The sequence below is a fragment of the Dendropsophus ebraccatus genome, chromosome 4, assembly GCF_027789765.1.
Source record: "Dendropsophus ebraccatus isolate aDenEbr1 chromosome 4, aDenEbr1.pat, whole genome shotgun sequence".
NCBI lineage: Eukaryota > Metazoa > Chordata > Amphibia > Anura > Hylidae > Dendropsophus > Dendropsophus ebraccatus.
In genome coordinates this window covers 113,192,241-113,213,597 of record NC_091457.1, presented here as the reverse complement: position 1 = coordinate 113,213,597, position 21,357 = coordinate 113,192,241, and the positions used below count along the sequence as shown (strand labels likewise).

The 21,357-nt window shown below is 39.6% G+C and overlaps 1 protein-coding gene across 1 annotated transcript in view; it reads left to right on the top strand.

The window, feature by feature from the left end:
* The window catches only part of COL7A1 (collagen type VII alpha 1 chain), a 131,959-nt gene extending 111,288 nt beyond the window's left edge, over positions 1 to 20,671 (top strand). Inside the window, exons 94-117 of the mRNA XM_069967921.1 lie at positions 611 to 646; positions 1,007 to 1,066; positions 2,162 to 2,206; positions 2,317 to 2,352; positions 2,680 to 2,715; positions 2,812 to 2,868; positions 3,459 to 3,530; positions 4,213 to 4,284; positions 4,444 to 4,479; positions 4,808 to 4,888; positions 5,027 to 5,080; positions 5,250 to 5,303; positions 5,647 to 5,709; positions 5,805 to 5,867; positions 6,918 to 7,034; positions 7,956 to 8,033; positions 8,128 to 8,181; positions 8,711 to 8,759; positions 9,490 to 9,498; positions 13,778 to 13,876; positions 16,699 to 16,818; positions 17,648 to 17,710; positions 17,816 to 17,989; positions 19,456 to 20,671. Of these exons, the coding sequence (XP_069824022.1) occupies positions 611 to 646; positions 1,007 to 1,066; positions 2,162 to 2,206; positions 2,317 to 2,352; positions 2,680 to 2,715; positions 2,812 to 2,868; positions 3,459 to 3,530; positions 4,213 to 4,284; positions 4,444 to 4,479; positions 4,808 to 4,888; positions 5,027 to 5,080; positions 5,250 to 5,303; positions 5,647 to 5,709; positions 5,805 to 5,867; positions 6,918 to 7,034; positions 7,956 to 8,033; positions 8,128 to 8,181; positions 8,711 to 8,759; positions 9,490 to 9,498; positions 13,778 to 13,876; positions 16,699 to 16,818; positions 17,648 to 17,710; positions 17,816 to 17,989; positions 19,456 to 19,481 (1,554 nt within the window). The 3' untranslated portion in view covers positions 19,482 to 20,671. The remainder of the gene's footprint in view (positions 1 to 610; positions 647 to 1,006; positions 1,067 to 2,161; positions 2,207 to 2,316; positions 2,353 to 2,679; positions 2,716 to 2,811; positions 2,869 to 3,458; positions 3,531 to 4,212; positions 4,285 to 4,443; positions 4,480 to 4,807; positions 4,889 to 5,026; positions 5,081 to 5,249; positions 5,304 to 5,646; positions 5,710 to 5,804; positions 5,868 to 6,917; positions 7,035 to 7,955; positions 8,034 to 8,127; positions 8,182 to 8,710; positions 8,760 to 9,489; positions 9,499 to 13,777; positions 13,877 to 16,698; positions 16,819 to 17,647; positions 17,711 to 17,815; positions 17,990 to 19,455) is intronic.
* The last annotated feature ends 686 nt before the right edge of the window (positions 20,672 to 21,357 follow it).

Sequence of the window (21,357 nt, the reverse complement as noted above, 5' to 3'; positions counted from 1 at the left end):
ATGTCTAAACCTTGGCTTGACTGATTGGTCTTTCACTATATATATATATATATATATATATATATATATATATATATATAAATATATAAAGAGAGAGAGAGAGAGAGAGAGAGAGAGAGAGATCTGTAAATCAAGTCCAGTAAGGTGGAGTGAGGCTTGAGTGATTGGTCTTTCCCTTTATACAAATAGTTAGGCATAGCTGGGTGGGGAAAGGCCAGAGGAGAGACAGCCTTCTTGAATTTATACTTTGTGGTTAAAGCTATGATTCCTTTAAAATGCAGCAGGGCATCAAAATAAATCATAGCATGCTATAATGTGGGATCCTATGTCTAGTTTATGCTTCCCTTGGCTCTGACAGCATAAAACTTCTGACAGATTAATATTTACCGATCTGTTCTATTTTCTTCTGACTTTTCTGATCAATTATACAATTCTGGCTGTATGCAGATACCACTAGGGGGTGGTACTGTTTTAATCTCAGTGGAAGCTGTGTAAATATGTATGCAGTGAACCTTCCTAGTGGCAGCTGCTATTAGTTGCTTTGACATACTTTATTACAATATATATGTTTATCTTACGTCAAGGTGTCAATATCATAATTTCATTACAGGGACCCTCGGGACCTCCAGGAGTCAAAGGTGACAAGGTAGGATTAAATTATATTTCCCTATGTACAACTAAATTTCGAAACTATCCATTAGACTAAGCAGGTACCAAATTACCAAACATTTTAGATGACTCATTTCTATTTCTGTGTTTGTTAAGGAGGATAATATTTAAAATTAAATAGAATACTGCTACTATGTTGTGCAAAGGGTGTAACATGATATAAGGATTTGAAAAAGACATCATGAATCATGCTCTGCCCCTTTAGGCCCTATACCAGGCATATGTATCAGTTTTGCCTGGAATGAGCCTTTATGTTGATATAACACTGTTCCCATTGGCTAAATTATCACCAAGTTATGTGTAACAAAGCTGAATCTTCTATCCTCATCTCTCCTAGGGTGATGCAGGAATCGGTCAGTTGGGACCCAGAGGAGAAAGAGGAGATCCAGGTTCAAGGGTATGATTGTTCTGTAGAACTTATTATGATGTTCTCAATCTGTCGACGTCTTCATTTATTTATAGGAAGAATAACATATTATGTGTATAAACTCCCATAAATAAATGATTGTCACCTGGGTGAACTGTTATACGGTAGAGTTTTGTCAGTCTTGGCATTGTGCCTTACATATAGTATCAAGAATGAAAACTAGAGGAGGGCAAAAGGCAAATTTTTCTCACCTTGGGGCCTGTTAACACTGAGCAAAAGTGGTGGAATTTCTAGCAGAGCCCGCGCTATGGACACCACTTGAAATTCTGCCTGGTTCAGCAGGATTTCTTACACGCCTCTGTTCTCTGCTCATAGAATTAAAGAATTGACATGTCACTAGCTCTGCTAGTGAGACTGGGCCAGCACCTGGGCAAGTGCCGCAAGGTACTGCCACAGGCCCTTTACCTCCTAATTAGGAGAGCATACAGTTAAATGCTGTGCCGTGTTTGACCAGGCAAGGAGCAATTAGCTCCCGGCTCTGTCACATTTGTGGCCAAAGCCAGAGGCAGCATTATGCCTCTGGCCACAAGAGGCCATTCTCTCCCCTCTTCCCTCCCCCTCAGCGTTACATGCATGAGCGACATCACTCATGTGCTTGCAGAGCAGGAAGAGAGAAGGAGAAGCCAGAGTATGACTCTTATTTTTCAGTTCTGTTTTTATCCTCAGGAGATACTGACAGTTTCCTGAAGCCTCCTGAAAGGCTTTCGTATGTGTATTTCCTGACCATGGTGCTATGCTGTTTATGCGCTTCCTGGTTACTTTTGGCAGCAACAAGCAGGCCCTCAATCTCAATATGTGTGAGAGTCCCAGAGGTGGGACCCGAATCAGACATTTATGGCATTTCCTGTTGCAAGTGTCCTGATCGGAATACCCCTTTAAGAGAAACCAAGCATTAGATCAAAATATGCTCACAAGCCTGGTTTTCTCAAATAGTATTTAAAGTTGTCTTAACTAAAGGCCCTATTCCACTAAGCAATTATCCGCCGCCATATTCTTTGTAAAATTTGAGAGAACGCCTATTATCCTGAACAATACTATTCATATTGATGTGTTCAATTCTTACAGGGGGAGGATGGGCGTCCAGGATTAGAAGGAGACCGTGGCCCCCCAGTAAGTAACCAGTGATGTTGTGTTTTGTTGGAAATTCCTGGCTGTAATTTATTATACCTTTTTCCGATGAATTACTGTAGATTCTTATTTACATTTCTTGTATTTTTTAGGGTCTTCCAGGAAACAGAGGAGAACGAGGAGACAAGGTAAGAAGGGGGGGAAAATATCTGCACTAATGGCGTCACACCAGAGACAGCGCAATGGTTTAATGACAAATGTGTTAAGCCTTATTTCCCCTATGGAGATGCTGCAGATGGCTGAACACTTTCTGCCAGGTTTCTCTATAGATTATAGCATATCACTGAGGGATTATTTTATAGTCTGCTTAACATCTGATGACCTTTTTAATAAGGAAGAGATTGTAACAAATGTATAATCGCTTTAAGTACTAAGAAGCATTTGTGCATACTGTATGGACATTATAATCCAGCAGTGGACCCTTTTTAACCCTATGGTGTTATATGCTATTTCAGGGTGATCCAGGACCATTTGGACTTAAGGGAGACAAGGTAAATTCACCCATATGAAGGTATTCTATACAAAAGTCTGACTACAGGTTGCAGCTACCAAATGTTTTTCAAATGTTTTTCTTTTGCTCTGTCCAGGGTGATACGTTGACCATTGAAGGACCTCCAGGAGCAAGAGGAAATAAAGGAGAGCCGGTAGGTCAGAAGAATGCATACAGTACAGAGCTACTCTTCATTTATGTCCTCATCTGTTCAAATTTTCCTTTCTTTTTGTTATCCCAACTTTGCTTCTGCTTTTTTTCTCCTATCTCATTCTATTTTTATCTTCTTTTTTTTCATTAGTTCTTTATTGCATATATTATAAGAATGTAAAACAATTTACAAAGTACAATAGTAGATATAAAATGCAATACAAGAAGGACCGAGTGTCCTTAATCCATGTAACTTAATTAACATGCTTAACATAAAAAAGAACCATAGAGGTCAATCATATAGGCCAGTTATCTTTGTCTGGTACTCTGGAACTGTAGTTGTCCATTTAAATCACAGACCACTCGTAACTTATGTTAGAGAAACCGTCTTCTTAATCTCTTCTCCCCTGTCTTTCCTGTGTTTTTCTCTTCTGCCTCTTCTTCTTTTTCTATCTACATCTTTAATCAAGGATCTAGAAAAAGGTTGGGAAGACAGCGTCCTTTTTGTAAATTAAAAAGTTTTCTTTATTTTGCCATATGCACACACAGAAATCAGGATCTTATGCTCTATTTTATCTGCTTGTTGCCTTTCAGGGGGACCGAGGAGTGAAAGGATCTGAAGGAGAAAAGGGGGAAAAGGGTGATCAAGGAATAAATGGAGATAAGGTAACACAGCAAGAAAAAAGAGGCTTACAGTAGGTTATAAGGAAATATACATGTTCCTGACATCTCCTGTCAGACTGAATCATATGTCAAATTCAGTATATAGTTTTACATGGACCGATTATCAGTACCGAGCGTCTCAACTAATGTTCAATTACACAATAATTGGCCTATGTAAAAGTGCTAGTGAGAAATATAGCTTATAACAATGTTAGTGGCCGCACAAACAACAGCAGCAAGCTTTTGTGTGGCCCGGCCACACAAATTATAGTGCCTTGTAAAGGCAAGCGATCTCAATGATTTGCACTCATGTGTCCGTACACAGCTCCATTTTGGGCCAAGTAAAAGGACCCCAAGTGAATGAAGTTATTCAAAAAAGGTATATGTTCAAAACGTCATAAGGATCATGGTTGACAAAAACATTTGTCCAAGAAACTACTTTCAAAATGAAGCTTGATGCAAGCACTCATTAGAAACCAGATGTGATGTACAGAGGTTCTTTGAATTTGCCAGAACCCTCATATGGACTATTGTTTGTGATAAACTGCATCCCAACCAACTGATTCCCATGAACAACCCCAGGATGACCTCAAGTTTTTTCACAAGACATCTTGTTGAACAGTATAAAGTGTATAATTCAGTAGTTACTGAGTCACTATATTGGTGTTACAAATTTCTTTACTAGGGAGTCAAAGGAGAGCCAGGAGACAAAGGTGCACCTGGTTTTATAGGACCACGTGGGCCTGGAGGACAAAAGGTAATTATAGTCAAAACTGACAATAATATTGGCGATAATTACCATAATCGCATACAGCATTTTGTATGTACAGCCAAAAGCATCAGTGGAAGGGAAACGTCTCTGCAGCAAAGTACTTTGAAACAATCGACATTCAGCTTTTTTCATTCTTTTTTTCAGGGAGAAACAGGAGAGCCAGGAGATCCAGGAGAGTCAGTGAGTATCTCCAATCATACAGTGGCCCTAAAATACTAGTGTCTTGAGTCATTGGTTCTGATTCATTCCCCCATCCCTAGTGCTTTCATATTCCTGCCACTTGCACTTCCTGCCCCATCCTCTTCACCATCCCCACCATTTAAGACAGGACAGTATTATGACTCTTCGGAAGCTTTAACCTTCTTTGCCTGATAATGTTAAAGTGCCAGGGGCAAGAAGAACCTTGTGCTCATGAGGATGGACGACAGGCCACAATTAATCTTGAATCCTTTCTCTCAATTACTTCCTGTTTGGTAAATACACATTCACAATAAAATTTTATTCTCAGGGTATGCCGGGTAAAGATGCCTTACCTGGACAACGAGGAGAGAAAGGAGAACCAGGTCTGAATGGGTTAAGAGGGTCAAAAGTAAGAAACCTAGAAATACTACCATATAGTGCAATTCTATAAAATATTATTTTACATAATGATCATTAAACAATACTCAACAAAAGGAATTCTCTTTTCCCTAATAACTATATCAATTTCTCTTATTTTGGGTTTAAGGGAGATCGTGGGATCAAGGGTCTTTGTGGCCAGGATGGAGAGAAAGGAGATAAGGTAATAGTTACCACTGACATTTTTCCATTGCACATACCTGTAGTTCTGTTGCTTTGAGACATTGAGGACTTTAAGTAAATTTATGTTGAAAATGTGGGGTGAATAGTGATTTCCAACACATCGACAAAAGAGTCATTCATTGATAATAACTAAATGCTACTCATTGTAGGGTGACACTGGCATGCCTGGACGCCATGGTCTTCCTGGAAGAAAAGGAGATTCAGTAAGTGTACTCATTTTATTTTTAGACATCTTTTTTGCTTTTTGAAATAATATATATATATATATATATATATATATATATATATATATATAGAGTACAATATAGGTACAATATATCATCACAGTCAATTACATTTTCATAACAGGACCTAAATTTAAAGGGGATTTCTTCCAAAATACAGCCTGTCCATAGGTTCTGTGTTTAGTCCTCTCCATTATGTGCGTGAGCTCAGTAGTCCTGGGTATTCATGAGCAGCAGTAAACTCTGCCCACTAGCTCCATATCATGTTTTCTACAGTGCACCCTTATAGATTTATATGTAAAAATAATTATTATAATTCCAGGGAGAACCAGGAATCCCAGGACAGCCTGGCTTGCCTGGAAAAGAAGGACTTCTTGGTGCCAAGGTAATACATTATATACAGATTGCTACAACAGACTATTTATCTCTAAGTTATTGCATTTCTCTTATAATCATTCTTTGTGTTTGGATCTTCTATAGGGTGATCGAGGAATGGAAGGCTTACAGGGTGTAAAAGGAGATCAGGGAGAAAAAGGAGAGAGGGTGAGTGGTATATAATTATTTGAAATTACTGCTAAATAGAGATAAGCGAACCGGGTTCGGGTTGGAGTCAATCCGACCCCGATCGTTTGGCATTTGATTAGCGGTGGCTGCTGAACTTGGATAAAGCTCTAAGGTTGTCTGGAAAACATGAATACAGCCAATGACTATATCCATGTTTTCCACATAGCCTTAGGGCTTTATCCAACTTCAGCAGCCACCGCTAAACAAATGCCGAAAGTTCGGGTTCAGATGGACTCGAGCATGCTCGAGGTTCGCTCATCTCTACTGCTAAATTAACCTTTTTTATTTTATCTAGTTTTTTATTAACTTTATAGTGCAATAAACAATAATAATGTCTGCATGAATTAAACTTAAATTAAATTTCAAGTTCATCAACCTCATGGTCTCACTAAGGAAAAGAGCCTAGCTATTTCAGGTATTAACAGTTTAGACAGAAAAGACTTTGGGTCACAGCTACTTAGTTCTGTACTAGGGGATATGCTTGAGGCGTCTTACTAAAGATGCACTCTGATAATTTGGCCTCAGGTGTTGAACCTAAACTATAGTGGAAGTTGCATGAAGAAGTAATATGCAGGAGAACTTTTTCAGAAGCCTTAAAAATGTCTTTGTAATATGTCTACTAGGCATTGCTCCCGCCTAGCCAGAATCTTACTCCACACTGATGAGGGGCAACACCCCGAAACAGCTGTCTGTGGATGGATACCTGGCTTCTATATTTTCCTTGTCATATCCTTGGATTCATACAATGAGTTAGATATTGCCTGAAAGGGCCACTTAATATGGTGGTTTTGGTGGTCTCCTTACTGTAGCCTTGGCTAGGTCCTTCCCTGGAGGGATATCTGGATAGCCCTGTGTTTCAAAACTCTTAAATAAGGCTCCATGGACACTTTGAATATTTATCTTCTCCTGGGGCAGTGCACCTTGATGTCTTCTTTAGCTGGTCTCACTGAGATCAGTGATTATTTTACTTAGTAATATGGTGGCTGTTGAAACCTACTGACATATGTTATATTATATATCCCTTGCCAGGGTCCAGTTGGTATTATTGGTCCACCTGGACCAAGAGGTGTTGATGGAAATCCTGGGCCTCCTGGAGCCGCTGGCCCCCCTGGTACAAAGGGTCCTGAAGGTCTTCAAGGACAGAAGGTATGAATATTGACCAATAGCGTCATTTTGTTAATGGATAAAGTTGCAGTACGTAGCTGCACAGAAATGGAACATACAGTACATTATCTCTCCAAACAATATCCATTTGAGTTACATGCACAGCAATTGATAAAGACATAGGACAAGCCTTATTGTCTCTTCTCTTCCCTCATTTAATGGATACTCCAAAGACTGCTAATACAGTGCTTTAATAAAGTTATATTACTTTGTAATATAACCTCTTTAAAATAAATGAATAGTTTTTTTTCTTTACGTATGCACCTCTATTGAGTGGCAGCCCATCTGTTGCTACCAATATTTGTGTTGGGAACTGAAGGGCTGTCTAAAGGCCGTATTCGGACGATAATCGTCCCGTGGAATAGAAGGCAACGATCAGCCGACATCGTTCATGTCGGCTGATCGTTCATGTCGTCTGTTTTTCAACATGTTAAAAAACAAACGACTGATACAGCAACGATATGCTGCCGTCGGCTCCTGGCTCCCATCGGTCCCGCTCATCCAATCAGCACCACTGATTGGCTGAGCGGGACCAGAGACGGGACCCTCACATGCAGCCGCGTCGCCAGAGCAGGTAATGAATGATCTTGGCAGCGGGTCTGCAGGCAACAGGGGGTTAAAGCACATACTCAAAGCGGGATGTGAAACCCGCTGTGAGTATGTGCTCTATAGAAATGAATGGGACTGGATCTGCAGCGGATCTCGTTGCTAATCCACAGCATGAGATCTGCTGCGGATCCAGTAGGTGTGAAGGCACCCTTAAATAGTAAATTGACAGCTGTCATGCCCTCTTATTCTTCATAGCATGTTACAATATTGAGTTTTTTCTAAAAGTGTGTTAAGCTGAAGAGTTTCTTTAACCAATGCGGTCCTAAACTGTTCTGGTTTACACCATTTTCATAGGGGGATAGGGGCCCTCCTGGAGAAACTGTTACAGGGCCACGTGGAATCCCTGGTGTTTCAGGAGAGCGAGGCGACCAGGTAAGATTGTGTTCCAAATTACAAAATGTAATGAATATATATATCATGTATATCATGTGGTATCATGTAATGTATACTTCATCTGTACTTTCAGGGAACCATTGGACCAGAAGGAGTGAAAGGAGATAAAGGCTCTCCAGGAATGACTGTAAGATTGATCAACCACCTTACTCATTATGTACAATAGCAAATATTATATAAATTTACCATATATATATATATATATATATATATATATATATATATATATATATAAAAGAATGATTGTGTTGAACGGCACTGTGTTGACTAAAAGTCAATGGCTTCCAGCCGGTGGGTGCACGGCCTTGGCAGTCGACCCCCGACTTCCACAAAGTATAAAATAAAGCAGGTAGACGGCACTCCAATAAAGTAAATAGGTGCAGGTTTATTCAGTTTATTCAAAACTGAAAAAGACTCAGTTTTGAGTCGAAACGTCACTGTTCGTATACTGGTGAATAAACCTGCACCTATTTACTTTATTGGAGTGCCGTCTACCTGCTTTATTTTATATATATATATATATATATATATATATATATATATATATATACATTTTAATGAATCATTGCCTTAATTAGCAAAATCTATAACACCAGTACTCTCTCTCTCTCTCTCTCTCTCTCTCTCTTAATATATAACCTCTATTCTACCCAAAGGAGGATGAAATTCGAAACTTTGTGAAGCAGGAAATGAGCCAGCACTGCGGTGAGTGGGATTATTATAAGACCAGGGAATCTTCAGTAGTTCTGTGAATTACAAAACATAACTGGATATCTCTGATTTGGACTGGATTTTTAGATATATTATACTGAATTATATCACCAGACATTTATGTTACATGTCCTTGGTAGACTATAAAAATCAAGCAATTGTATGTAAGAGGGGAGGCTAGCTACTTCCTCCCAAACCAACAGTTCAAACAATACATACAAGCATTCCTTGTTTTTCAATTTTTATTAACTATAGCTGACGGTAAAGACTCTGTAAGAACGGCTGTGTGCTGTCAGTGCTCGCTTGCTTTTCATTGGCAGGGGGATTGCTCGATAGCCCATACAAGATAGCGGTGGTCTTCACCTACACCCAATGCACCGAAAAGAGTCACCACTGCCAGTGAACGCACCTATCACTGCTTAGGGATCTATCTGTCAATCAGCTGTCTGTCTCAGCAAGGGCAGCATAACCTAGCTGTCAGGTCCTTTAAGGGTTTGGGAGCACAGTCAAAGTTTATATTTAACAGGGTGTACATTTCTATACCTCTATATTAGGAAATATCTTATACATCCTAAAAAATTCTTTAAATGAGGAACCTGTGTATGCATGTAACAGTAGGGCCATATGTAATATATCCCATAATGCTCTATTGAAGTTATAAAATAATGTCAGTAAATTTTTCTATTGCATAGTCTCATTATATGTCTTTTGTCTCTTTTTGCAGCTTGTGGAGGTCAGTTCATACTACCTGAAAAGAACATTGGTAAAACCAGTGGGTGCATGAGGGAGTATGAATGTGTGCTGTTGTTTTTGACTAGGTTCACACTATGTAAAAACTACGTCCATTTTTCATAATAATGGCCGTCATTGTGGAAAAATTGTGAAATAAAGGACGTCATTTGTGCAATGATATCTATTATTATGTAAGATGGATGTCATTTCTACATAGTGTCAACCTAGCCAAACTGTGTAAATGAGCCCAAATCCAGATAGTGACAGAGACAGAATTGTACTATAGCCTTCATATGCATCTAGAGAATAAAACTGCCCAGTATACACAGCACAAGCTAAAAAGTGGCATGGAGTGTTAGCCTATTGTCAGTACTAAAAAGGCAGTGTGAAACTGCAATATTTTGGGATTTTGGTACTTATGCATGGAATGTTTGGCAGGTGATGCAGCTATTGTGCTAAAAAACAACTTTTAAACTGGCAGCCCCATGCCCTATGGGAGTGGCCTAGATTGTGTACGCATTAGGCTGGCACACCCTCTCTGTCCCTCCTCCCCTCCCTCCTCATCATTAGGAATGCTCCAGGCAGATTGCTCCCTATTCCCCACCTGTGTCAGCCCGGCACATGGGCTGGATCGTTAGGGACCTGTGCAAATGTTCATTATGGAGAAAATGTTCCAGTGGCATTCCTAATGATGAAGAGGGTGGGGAGGAGGGACGGAGGGGTGGTGAAAAGTTAGGGCACAGGGCTGCCAGTTTAAAAGTTGTTTATAAGGACAATAACTGCATCACCTGCCAAACGGACCGCAGGACAGATCTTTGATTAAAAGTAGCTATAAAAAAAAATATATTTAAATATTTTTAGTAGGGATGGTCCGAACCTGCCGAGGTTCGGGTTCGTATGAACCCAAACGCTCGGCAGCAGATTCCCGCTGTCTGCCCGCTCCGTGGAGCGTGCGGATACATCGGGAGGAACGCCTGGAAAACTGGGATACAGCCTATGTCTATGGCTGTATCCCAGTTTTCCAGGCAGTCCTCCCGCTGGATCCGCCCGCTCCATGGAGCGGGCAGACAGCGGGAATCATTACCGAGGGTTCGGGTTTGTACAAACCCGAACCGAACTCGGTTCAGACCATCTCTAATTTTTAGCATAAACCTAGACATAAAGAGAACCTTTTAGATCATTTGGCAGATTTATTTTTGTAAAAAATTGTCTTAAAATAACAATTCTGGAGCAATATTCATGGCATTGTAATAGCACAGCAGTTCCACGAATATTCAAACACTTTCCCCACTCCTGGCATGATATTGATACATTGATACACTACCAGGCTTCCACGTCTGTGGGAATAAGCCCTGGGAGTTAACATTCCACTAGTTAATGAGGTGTGTCCCTGCACAATGTGACACAGATTGGTCAGCCCTGATTGGACAGCTTTAGGGTGTGTAGAGATGTGCTCTACTGACTGATGCGATAGTAAAACCCAGTTGTCAATCTAGTCACTTTAATATGAGGAATAACACAATGGCAAATTGTAAAAGAGAAGATATTGTGGAATTTTTATTTTATGAGAAATGCATGTTATTTACTAAAACATACATGTCAGGAGAGCAGACAGGTACACTAAAAGACATAGATGATTTTCTGTGGATCCCCTTTAGTTGAAATTTAACAATCTTTCCCCACAGTTCATGACACTAAAGGGTTAAGGATAATGGACAGATCTCCCATATTGCCTGCCATTAACCTTGTCCAGAGTTGTGTTCTGCCTGTGATCTTTTTGTGTATATAATGTCCTGTGTATGGCAATTGGTTTGCATTGTCATTCAAACACCTACTAACATCCTAGTGCAATGTGTTTTTCTGTCTTTCTACATAACCCCTTCACCGTGTTACCTAGATCTAAGCATTCTAAGAGGCATATGAATTTATTTCATCAGAATCCATTTTAGTATTAGTATTTAGTACAAAGGATTAAGTCAATGAAATGGACAGGATCAGATGGCTAATATGCCATAAAAATAAAAACATTTGGCATACTTATCAACATTTGAAATAATCTCTCTATCTTTTAGAAGGGACATATTATGGCTCCACATTACTATCATGAGACCCAACTAGTATCACATAAAGGAGCACTCCCAGGTTTTTTCTTTTGCCCATATAATACACACTCACTGCCATTATCCCTGCAGTGTCATCTATTGCTTCCCAGCTCTGCCGCATCCATACAGGGTCATGTGACTTCTGATCAGCCACCATCTTGACTTCTGGATTTCATACTGCATTCTCTCCCTTTCAAAACTGCTATCAGATCCATGATGCATCAGCACAGCATTACATGGTCAGCTAGCACCAGTATAATTTTTATCCGCTGGGAGGACAGAGTAATAATCCTCCACTCTCTCTCCTCTGTCTCTCTCTCTCTCTCTCTATATATATATATATATATAAGATAGATAGATATATAAGATATATATATATATATATATATATATATATATATATATATAAAGCTATATGAGTATAAGTATACAATCAGAAAGCCTGAACTCTATGTGGCTATGTTCCGACAATGTCTTCTCTTAGCTGTTTTATGTGTGCCTTTTTGGACCACTGTCATTTTGTATTATGCAAATTACACCCTTAATTTAAATATTACCACCATATTTTGGCATGAAAATGCTGGTAGTTCAAAGAGACGTCCAAAAAATGGCAAATAGAAAAGACGTCACACAAACACAGCGTAACTGTGACAGGAGCCACATGATGATCAGTTACTCCAAAGAGAGTTTCTGTCCCCTGAGGAGAGTTTATGCAGCCTCATTATACTGGAGGTTCTGCTGGCTGTGATGGTAAGCCCATTGAGAGCACAGAAGCACATGTAACTTCCAGAGGGTCACTGTAAGATCGCAAATGAAGGACAATATTTCAGGCATTTTCATATATAAAGGAATGACTAAATGAGGTAATAAAACAACCTGGGACTGCTTCTTTAATTGAAAAATACCTTTGTAATGGTCTGCTGTATTGAAGCACGATACTGTAGTAAACGGAGTCCCTACGCGTGTGAAGCCATAAGCACTCTGTGTGCTTCATACAGCCACATGACTTTCTGATCCGCTTAGAGGTGTTTTCCATTTAAAACTAACTTTTTGTGGATAGGGGACAAGTAAGAGATCACAGGGGGGTCCCACCTTCGTGCCCCAGGGTGTCTACCAGATCAGCTCCCAGGTCCTTTGTTTTGAATAGAGTGGCGGGTCACGTGCCGAACCGCGGCTTTATTTAAAACAAAGGGGCTGTGGGCTGATCTGGAAATCGCTAGGGCCACGAAGGCGGAACTCCCTGTGATCTCTTACTTGTTTCCTATCCCATGGATGATTAGTTTTAAGTGGAAAACTCCTTTAAGTTCTTAAATTCTCCTGTCCATAATTTTCCAACTTCTAATGAAATTCAGGTTTGAAAATCTTTGCTTTTATGTGACCATATAAAGATATATGAGAGCTTCTCAGCTCTGCCCCTTTTAGTTAGTGCATAGTGAGACATCCTCCTGTACATCTATAACATTATGTATAGTTGTATAATTATAATATAATAGTTATATAATTTTCACAGATTATGTCACATTTCCCCGTAGATTATTAATATTTTATAGATTAATTATATAACCACTACAACATTTCTATTCTATACTCTCCATATAATCTTAGAATGTACATATAGATTTGCATGCATTTTTAGGTGGCAAATATTGTTATACAATAATAATGTAACCTGCTTGAGGCAATACAGGGTCTGGCTGCATTAACCATAGGCAGAATGGGATTTGGTTATCATGCATTTGTGCTTTGTTTGGTGCCAGTAAGTTTAACAGTATTTGCCCCACTATGAACATGCATGCACCTGTTTTTTAACTACTGTATTTATAAAGGGCAACTGGTGTGAGAATAATATAAGGCTGATATTAGCTGTATTACTGCATTCAAACTTAAAGGGGATATTAGAAAATTGGGTCTGCTTTTTTTTCTTCTTTCAGAAAGAAACGCCACTCTTGTGCGTGGTTATATCTGGTATTGCAGCTTAGTCCTCTAAATATAATATTAATGCACTAATGCAGCTGCTGTTACTCCCTTCACTTCTTAGCCAGCTGCCCTTTTAATTTATAGAATATGTATTTGCATCCACTTACCAGAATTCAGAATTTCCTGATAAAGCATGTGATTGACTTGCCAGTCTTGTGCCCTATACATCTGAATCTATTGTTATGTCCTTGCACCTCCCAGGTTATGTTTCCAACTATCCATCTCCCCCATCGTATCCATCTAACCCTCGTTTTGTCCCAGTCCCAGCCCTAAAGTTCTCTCACATTGATGAAGATGAGGGTGAGTTGGCTTTGCCAGGATGTACGTTGCAGCAGCAGATGGTTTAGTTGCAAATTCTTTCCACACCACAAATCTTTCATGCTTCACAAATTATCCACACAAAGGCTAAATCAATCAGGTGTTGCTTCATCTACGCTTCTATCTCATCTGTCCCTACATGCTGGGGTAAGACACGCTATCAGGGGAGGGCTGGCAAACGTTTCATCATCCTTACAAGTGGAGAAACGGTCAATGGCTCCAGAAGGCCAGATACAGGCACACAGCTCTTTCTTTTTGTCATGCCTTTACGTTTTTTTCTGGCGTTTTTGCCTTCATGTGTGAATGACCTTGTTTGTGGTTCAGGCATTTTTGTGTGCTGAACTTTTTTTCCTCTGCTATCAAATGACCTAGTTGCTGGACCACAAAAGGTGACACAAACGCCAGAAAAAAACGCCATACACACATTGCTTTGCACATCGCGCTTTTGAGATAAGCAGATCCCATTGAAGTCTATGGTAGAAAAAACACCACAGTTCACAAAAAAAAACCACCACACCCTTGGCATGCTGCATTTGGAAAAACTGTCATAGAGCCTAAAAAAAACCAGAGAGGAGAGAAAAACACCACCTCCAAAAAAAAGCCTTGTGTGTAATGCAACTTCCATTGATCCCCAGTGAACATCTGGCCGCTGGCGTTTTTGCAAGGTTTTAAGGCAGTGTAAAGCCAGCCTAACACTGGTGTTGCCAACCTCCATCTATCAAACCAACAGTTGCTTGGGGAATCTTTGCTCCTTATACCCTTGCCAGCCTTCCCCTATGTTCTATCTCTGTGATATGTCCGAGCAGTGTATTGTATCTTGAAGGAACAAGAATATACCAATGAATACAGGATGGCCAATGTTCAAGTTGAAATGTTTGTGTTTTGTAACACAAAATAAGAGACCTAAATAAATTATCGATTAAAATTGAGATGAAAAGACTCCAAGTCCAGATCTGGTCATCAAGGTCTAGTCCCTAGTTGAATGATCTCATGTATGTCACCAGCAGCATGGCTATGAATAGTAAATGAGACAATGTTGATGGCTGCACTGTGATAAATACATGATGGCGATGGTCAACAGTATATGTAAGGTTGGCCTGTGTCCCTAATAACTGCTCTGGCTTGTCATATGGTGGTCAGTCACAGAGCGCGTCTTACAGGGAGAAACATGGTGATTCTCAGTCTTAGTTCTGCATCTTGCATTATTGCTTTCATTGTTAAGTATCACTTAAGAAGACTTCGAACAGCCAGCTACAAGAAGACATACAGGATTGTGCTTGAATTTGTGTCTTGCCATGTCCTGTCAATGTGGTGTCCACCATTGTTTTAACTAACACATGTCTCTAATTTGTGCTGATACTTACCTGTCTGTTGACTCACATTGCCTCCATTACTGTGAGAATTACTTATTTCATCCCTTCCTATTGTGTTACAAGTAAATAGACAGGAAGGGCTCAAACAACCAATGCAAGGTACTTGGCTACCACATGGCAAAACCAGGAGTACATGTGAAAATGCTTTTTAGCTGTCTCGAAAAAGTAGGTTAGCTTCAAAGGGTAAATTGTTCTGTCATCCAAAATGGATAACTGGGCGCCTATGCTTTCTACTGTATGTCTGTAGTATTCTCTCTTTAAGTGTCACTGTTGTTAAAAATTTTAAGTTTGCTATATACATTCATTATATATTTTAGTTATCATGCTGTAAAACCAAGCTATACTTACCTGTATCCCCAGGTCCAGTCTCCTGAAGGCAGATTTTTAGTCTTGTGCTGATTGAAAAAAAGAGAGTAAACAAAGGAAGTCCCGGCCAATACAGAGAGTCACGGCTCAATGTGTCCATTAATCACATGACTTCAGAGCAGATCACCTGGGAAACATGGGACTTCCTGTGTTTAGATCTTTCGAGAAAAAAAAAACAGTCAGGAAGTGCCTTGTTTTCCATGATAACAAAAAAAAAGAATGTTTATTGGAAACTTGCTTTATATCACATTCACTGTTGCAAGGCTGGGTTCACACTACGTATATTTCAGGCTGTATTTGGTCCTCATGTCAGGTCCTCATAGCAACCAAAACCAGGAGTGGATTGAAAACACAGAAAGGCTCTGTTCACACAATGTTGAAATTGAGTGGATGGCCGCCATATAACAGTAAGTAACTGCCATTATTTCAATATAACAGCCGTTGTTTTAAAATAACAGCAAAAATTTGCCATTAAATGACGGCCATCCACTCAATTACAACATTATGTGAACAGATCCTTTCTGTGTTTTCAATCCACTCCTGGTTTTGGTTGCTATACAGCCTCACAAATACAGCCTCAAATATACTGTGTGTGAACCCAGCCTTGATTTGGATTTTGAAGGTTATAATGATAGTGACACTTTAAGCTGTCCATACCTTGTCTTTCAATAGTCTGGGTGATTTTAAAGAATTTATGGGACCAAAGGCTTCTGGTGTTTTTTTTTTTTTTTGTGGTTTTAACCTTTTACTTCACTTGATACCCCATACAGTACTTTGAGCTCTTTTAGCCATAAATCAATGCGTTCTACAGGTAATGACTATTATTATTGATGCAAACAATGTAAAGATGAAGTAAAGTGTAACCTGCCACACCTTCCATTCTGTTCCCAGGAGCTGGGCACAATTGGACTCTTTTGTGTTTGGGTGCTTTTCTTATGTGTTAGCATCTCCTTGCTCTTTGCTGCTTTTTCTGCTTCAGGTCTACATTTTAAAGTTCCTTCTATATGAAATCCATACATTATGTAGAGTTTATTTTTTTCATATTACTCCCATGATTTCATGTAGGACGTGAACTGAGGGTGGTAGTGAACACGAATGATCCTGATTATGAGCATATATATACAGTGGACGATTACAAGGACGGTTTGGAAGAAGATGGGACAGAGAGCACTATCCTGTCAGACGGTCAGTACACTATTCATTGGTCTGGATGTTGCTACAAAGACAATTGTACAGGTGTTGTATAGGATTAAACATGGCTGCCTTCTATTAAAACCAGTGCCACACCTGTCCACAGGTTCTATGTGGTCTTCTGACTAGTTATACCTCTAGCTATGTTGCCAACCAATCTGCAAACTGTCCCTATTGTCTGTCCTGCTTTTGACTTATTTTGAGGCTGTCAGATATCACAACACCCAAATCCTTCTTCTAAAGTTTTTACTAACACAACTAGATATGATACCCACAGTGTCGTTCTGGGGTATCTGGGGCCCACCAGAGGAAATTATCCTGGGGCCCACCAATGAAGAACCAGTGACAAATGACATGTCAGTCAATGTTAGTGCAGGTTCTAAAGCTGAGGGCCAACTAGAGGATCCTCCGGTCCTCTGGTGGGCCAGTCCAACACTGGATACCCAAGTGCTTTATTTTACATCTGGAACTGGAGTTTCCATCGTTTTGGCCACTAACCTAGTAAAGCTAAATCATTTTCCATATTAAAGCCACCTGCAGAAATGTTAACTCTATTACACACTTTTGTGTCATCAGCAAACAGACAAACCTTACCTGCCCAACCTTCTCCTATGTCACCCAGGATCATATTATAAAGAATAGGACCCTGGATAGACCCTTGTGATTACCACCTGTAACCATTCTGAGCTCAGAATACATACTATATACAACAACAATCGTGAAGATAGCAATCATGTTCTTCCAATTCTGGACAATTCTTTTAATCTAAACTAAGGACAACTGACCCCCCAAAGTATGACTTTGTTATATATTTACTTTACAGATGTGACAATCCCAACAGTATCTGAGGTCAACCTTCGAACTAAGAGAGACACTGCAAAACATGGTAGGTACAGCCTATTATTATTATCATCATCATTATAATATAGATATGGCCAGTTCTATTAATATAGAGCTTATGATTTTATGCTGGGTCTCATTTCACTTTCAGATATATGCAGTCTCCCAATGCTGGAAGGGGAATGCACCAAATACACATTAAAATGGTATTATAATCAGCGGGCAAGAGAATGTCGCCCATTTGTATACAGTGGCTGCGGTGGGAATTTCAACAGGTTTGATGAGCAAGATCAATGTGAACTACAATGTGTGCATAGAAAAGAAGGTTAGTCACAGATTTAACACCTTTCATTTGACTCTTGCTTCCTAAGGAAATATCACCCAAGCTGCATCAAGAAACTAAGACCAAAAATTGCGTAATTAGGCCCTTAGGCCTCATTGATACGATCTGTGCCGCGATCTGCACCGTGATGACTGGAGGAGGATCCCCCAAAGTGCAGCCACCCGGCAGCAGAGATGACAGGAGCACAGAAGGTAACTACTTGCCTACTCCCCCCGTGTCGGCTACTCACATATTCACCGACACGGTGGGAGTAGGCGAGTAGTTATCTTCTGTGCGGCAGGGGAATGGCAGGGGGAAATCCGTGCCGTGATCCGTGGGGGGCGCAGCACAGATCGTGTGAATGGCTGCATTCATGTGAATGAATCCTAAAATTGTCTGTAGTCACGGATCCGTGACCACGGACAATTTTACGGGACATGTGAATGCAGCCTTAGGCGTTTTTGCAATCCATTTTTTCATTAATTTTTTGCGAAAAAATTGATGCATTTGTGTGCATTCTTTTGATCCGTTTTTCCATTGACTTCCATTATTAAAAAGGGATCAAAAATCGGATCAAAACTAGAGATGAGCAAACCGGGTTCGGGTTCGTGTCAATCCGAACCCGAACGTTCGGCATTTGATTAGCTGGGGCTGCTGAACTTGGATAAAGCTGTAAGGTTGTCTGGAAAACATGGATACAGCCAATGACTATATCCATGTTTTCCACATAACCTCAGGGCTTTATCCAACTTCTGCAGCCACCGCTAATCAAATGCCGAACGTTCGGGTTTGGATGGACTCGAGCATGCTCGAGGTTCGCTCATCTCTAATCAAAACGCATCCGTGTTTTTTAGCATACACAAAAATGCGGTTGACCACATTAAGTGTACACTAAAAAGGATGTGTTTTGATCCATTTTTTGACCTTTTTTTTATAATGGAAGTCGATGGAAAAACGTATCTAAACGGATGAACACAAATGCATCCATTTCTCGCAAAAAATGGATGAAAAAAAACGGATTGCAAAAATGCAGTGTAAACCCAGCCTAAAGGGGAGGGGGGTCAGTTTCTACTATTGTTTACATTGGAACGTTAGGTTTTACGACTGTCTCCAATGGGTAGATGATTAGATAAAAACAAGAATTGGGTATGGTGGATATCAAGATTCTGTGATATAAGCTGCTGACAGAAGCCAGAAGTACCAGTGTTTTCCTCCTCTATGCGTAATATGAAGATACCAGGCCCAAAGGCAAAATTTGTAACAGAGCTCCATGTGTCATTTACAATACTAGGGCAATGGGACCTATAGTCCTCCTCATGCACATAGTTCTATATTGGAGAGGTCAAGAAAGATTCACTTCACCCATAGGTATATAGGATGGATATTATGTAGACTACGACCCCCCCATCTTCATGAGCTACAAGTGTTATTATAATTACTCTTAATATTTTTATCAATTTCATTTGCAGATAAACCTCAAGAAGACGGAAGCTAAGACATCATAGAAATCTAGAAAAATATATGTATATTGTAATATTTTTGTAAGATTTGCTAAATTTAAAAAAAAACACCTTGCAAGTCACAGGGTCCAAATTGTCTTCCACTGTTGTTACATCTGGGAAATATTTGTATTTTTTTTATTGTTAATGTAATTATGATTCCTGTATCTCATATTATATGGTACATAGAACTTTTTTCTGTAGCAGAGAATTGGTGCTATATTTTGTACTATTTTTATATCGAAAGGGAAATTTTTATCAATTAACATCATACAGGTTGTAGGTTACATCAGCGAAAGACCTTGATTTGTCATTAGAAAAAAGTTCTCCAGTATAACCAGGTGCTAAAGGTTCTCTATGAAAAATCGCAGGAACATGTTAGTAAGTTCTTACTAATTGCTAAGGATATTCTAAGTGTAAGGATATGGTCAAATAATATCAAAATACAGGTAATGATGCACTCCATTGGACGGCAGTGCACTCACCATATAAAATAACGGCCACAATTGATTAAGACCGTCCAAATAATCCTCATTATTTACACCTGCTTTTGCACCTGTTCACACATTGTTTTATATTCACTCAAAATTAATTTGATTATAAAAATTAATTTTATATTTTACTGTGTGTGAACATAGCCTAACATCTGCTCAGTGACAGTTTGGCCTTGAGTTGTAGAACTGAGTAAGCTCAGTCTGGTTGCTAAGGACTTGTCGCCTGACAACCAGAAATAGCTGTTAGGCAGTGTTTCCATAGCAACCAGTCTCACTCAAATAGCATTTTTAGTTCATTGGCAATCACAAACTCCAACTACTTTATTAAAGGGGGTATCATTAGAAAAACATGGTCACATTCTTCTAGCGAAAGCATCACTCTTGTCTCAGTTTGGGTGGGATGTTGCAACTCAATTGAAGTGAATGGGGCTTAAAGAGAAAGAGCCGAGAAAATAATAAACAGGTAAACTCACCCATAATTGTGCCGCCAGGTCCCATTGACGGCAACTGGATGTCTTATTCGGCTGGAACCTCACATACCCAGCTCTTCCAGCTGTAACGTCAGGGCCCAGCTGAGTGAATGGTGTCCTGTCCCAATCACTGATTGGTTGAGTGGGCAATCACTTAGCCGGGTACTTGATGTTGCAGTATACTTTATTTATAGAGATGAGCGAACCGGGTTCGAGACGATCCGAAGCTCTACGGTTGTCTGGAAAACATGGATACAGCCAATGACTATATCCATGATTTCCACATAACCTTAGGGCTTTATCCAACTTCAGCAGCCACCGCTAATCAAATGCCAAATGGTCGGGTTTGGATCGACTCGGGCATGCTCCAGGTTCGCTCATCTGTATTTATTTATTATTTTCCCACAACTCCTCCCTTCTCCCCTGCCTTTCTGACTTTTTTCAATTTGGTGGGACTTTTCTTTCATTGCAAACCGCACCTGAACTGGAGACAAGAGTTATGTTGTCTTTGGAAGAAAGTGGCCATGTTTTTCTAATGCTGGATAACCTCTTTAATAGGATTTTTTTTACAAACAAATCTAGATAGAGAAACACTTGGAAAAAAAAAAGAAAACTGCATACCAAGCCATATTTTCATGACTAACTGGAAACCACCAAGGCTTATGGTAATTGCCAGCAACCTAGATATATTTCCATTAATTTATCAACAGATACTCAAAGGTGCTTCTATCTACACAAAGCAATTAATACTACCTGCTGATTATATGTTTGTATGTAAATACACTATATATACTTTGAAAATGCTTAATATGAGATAATGGTTGTAAACCATAATTTAAAAAAAATAAAAATAAAAAAGAATTCAGGGACTGTAATATGGTGCTATTATGAACTCCAGCCAAGCATAT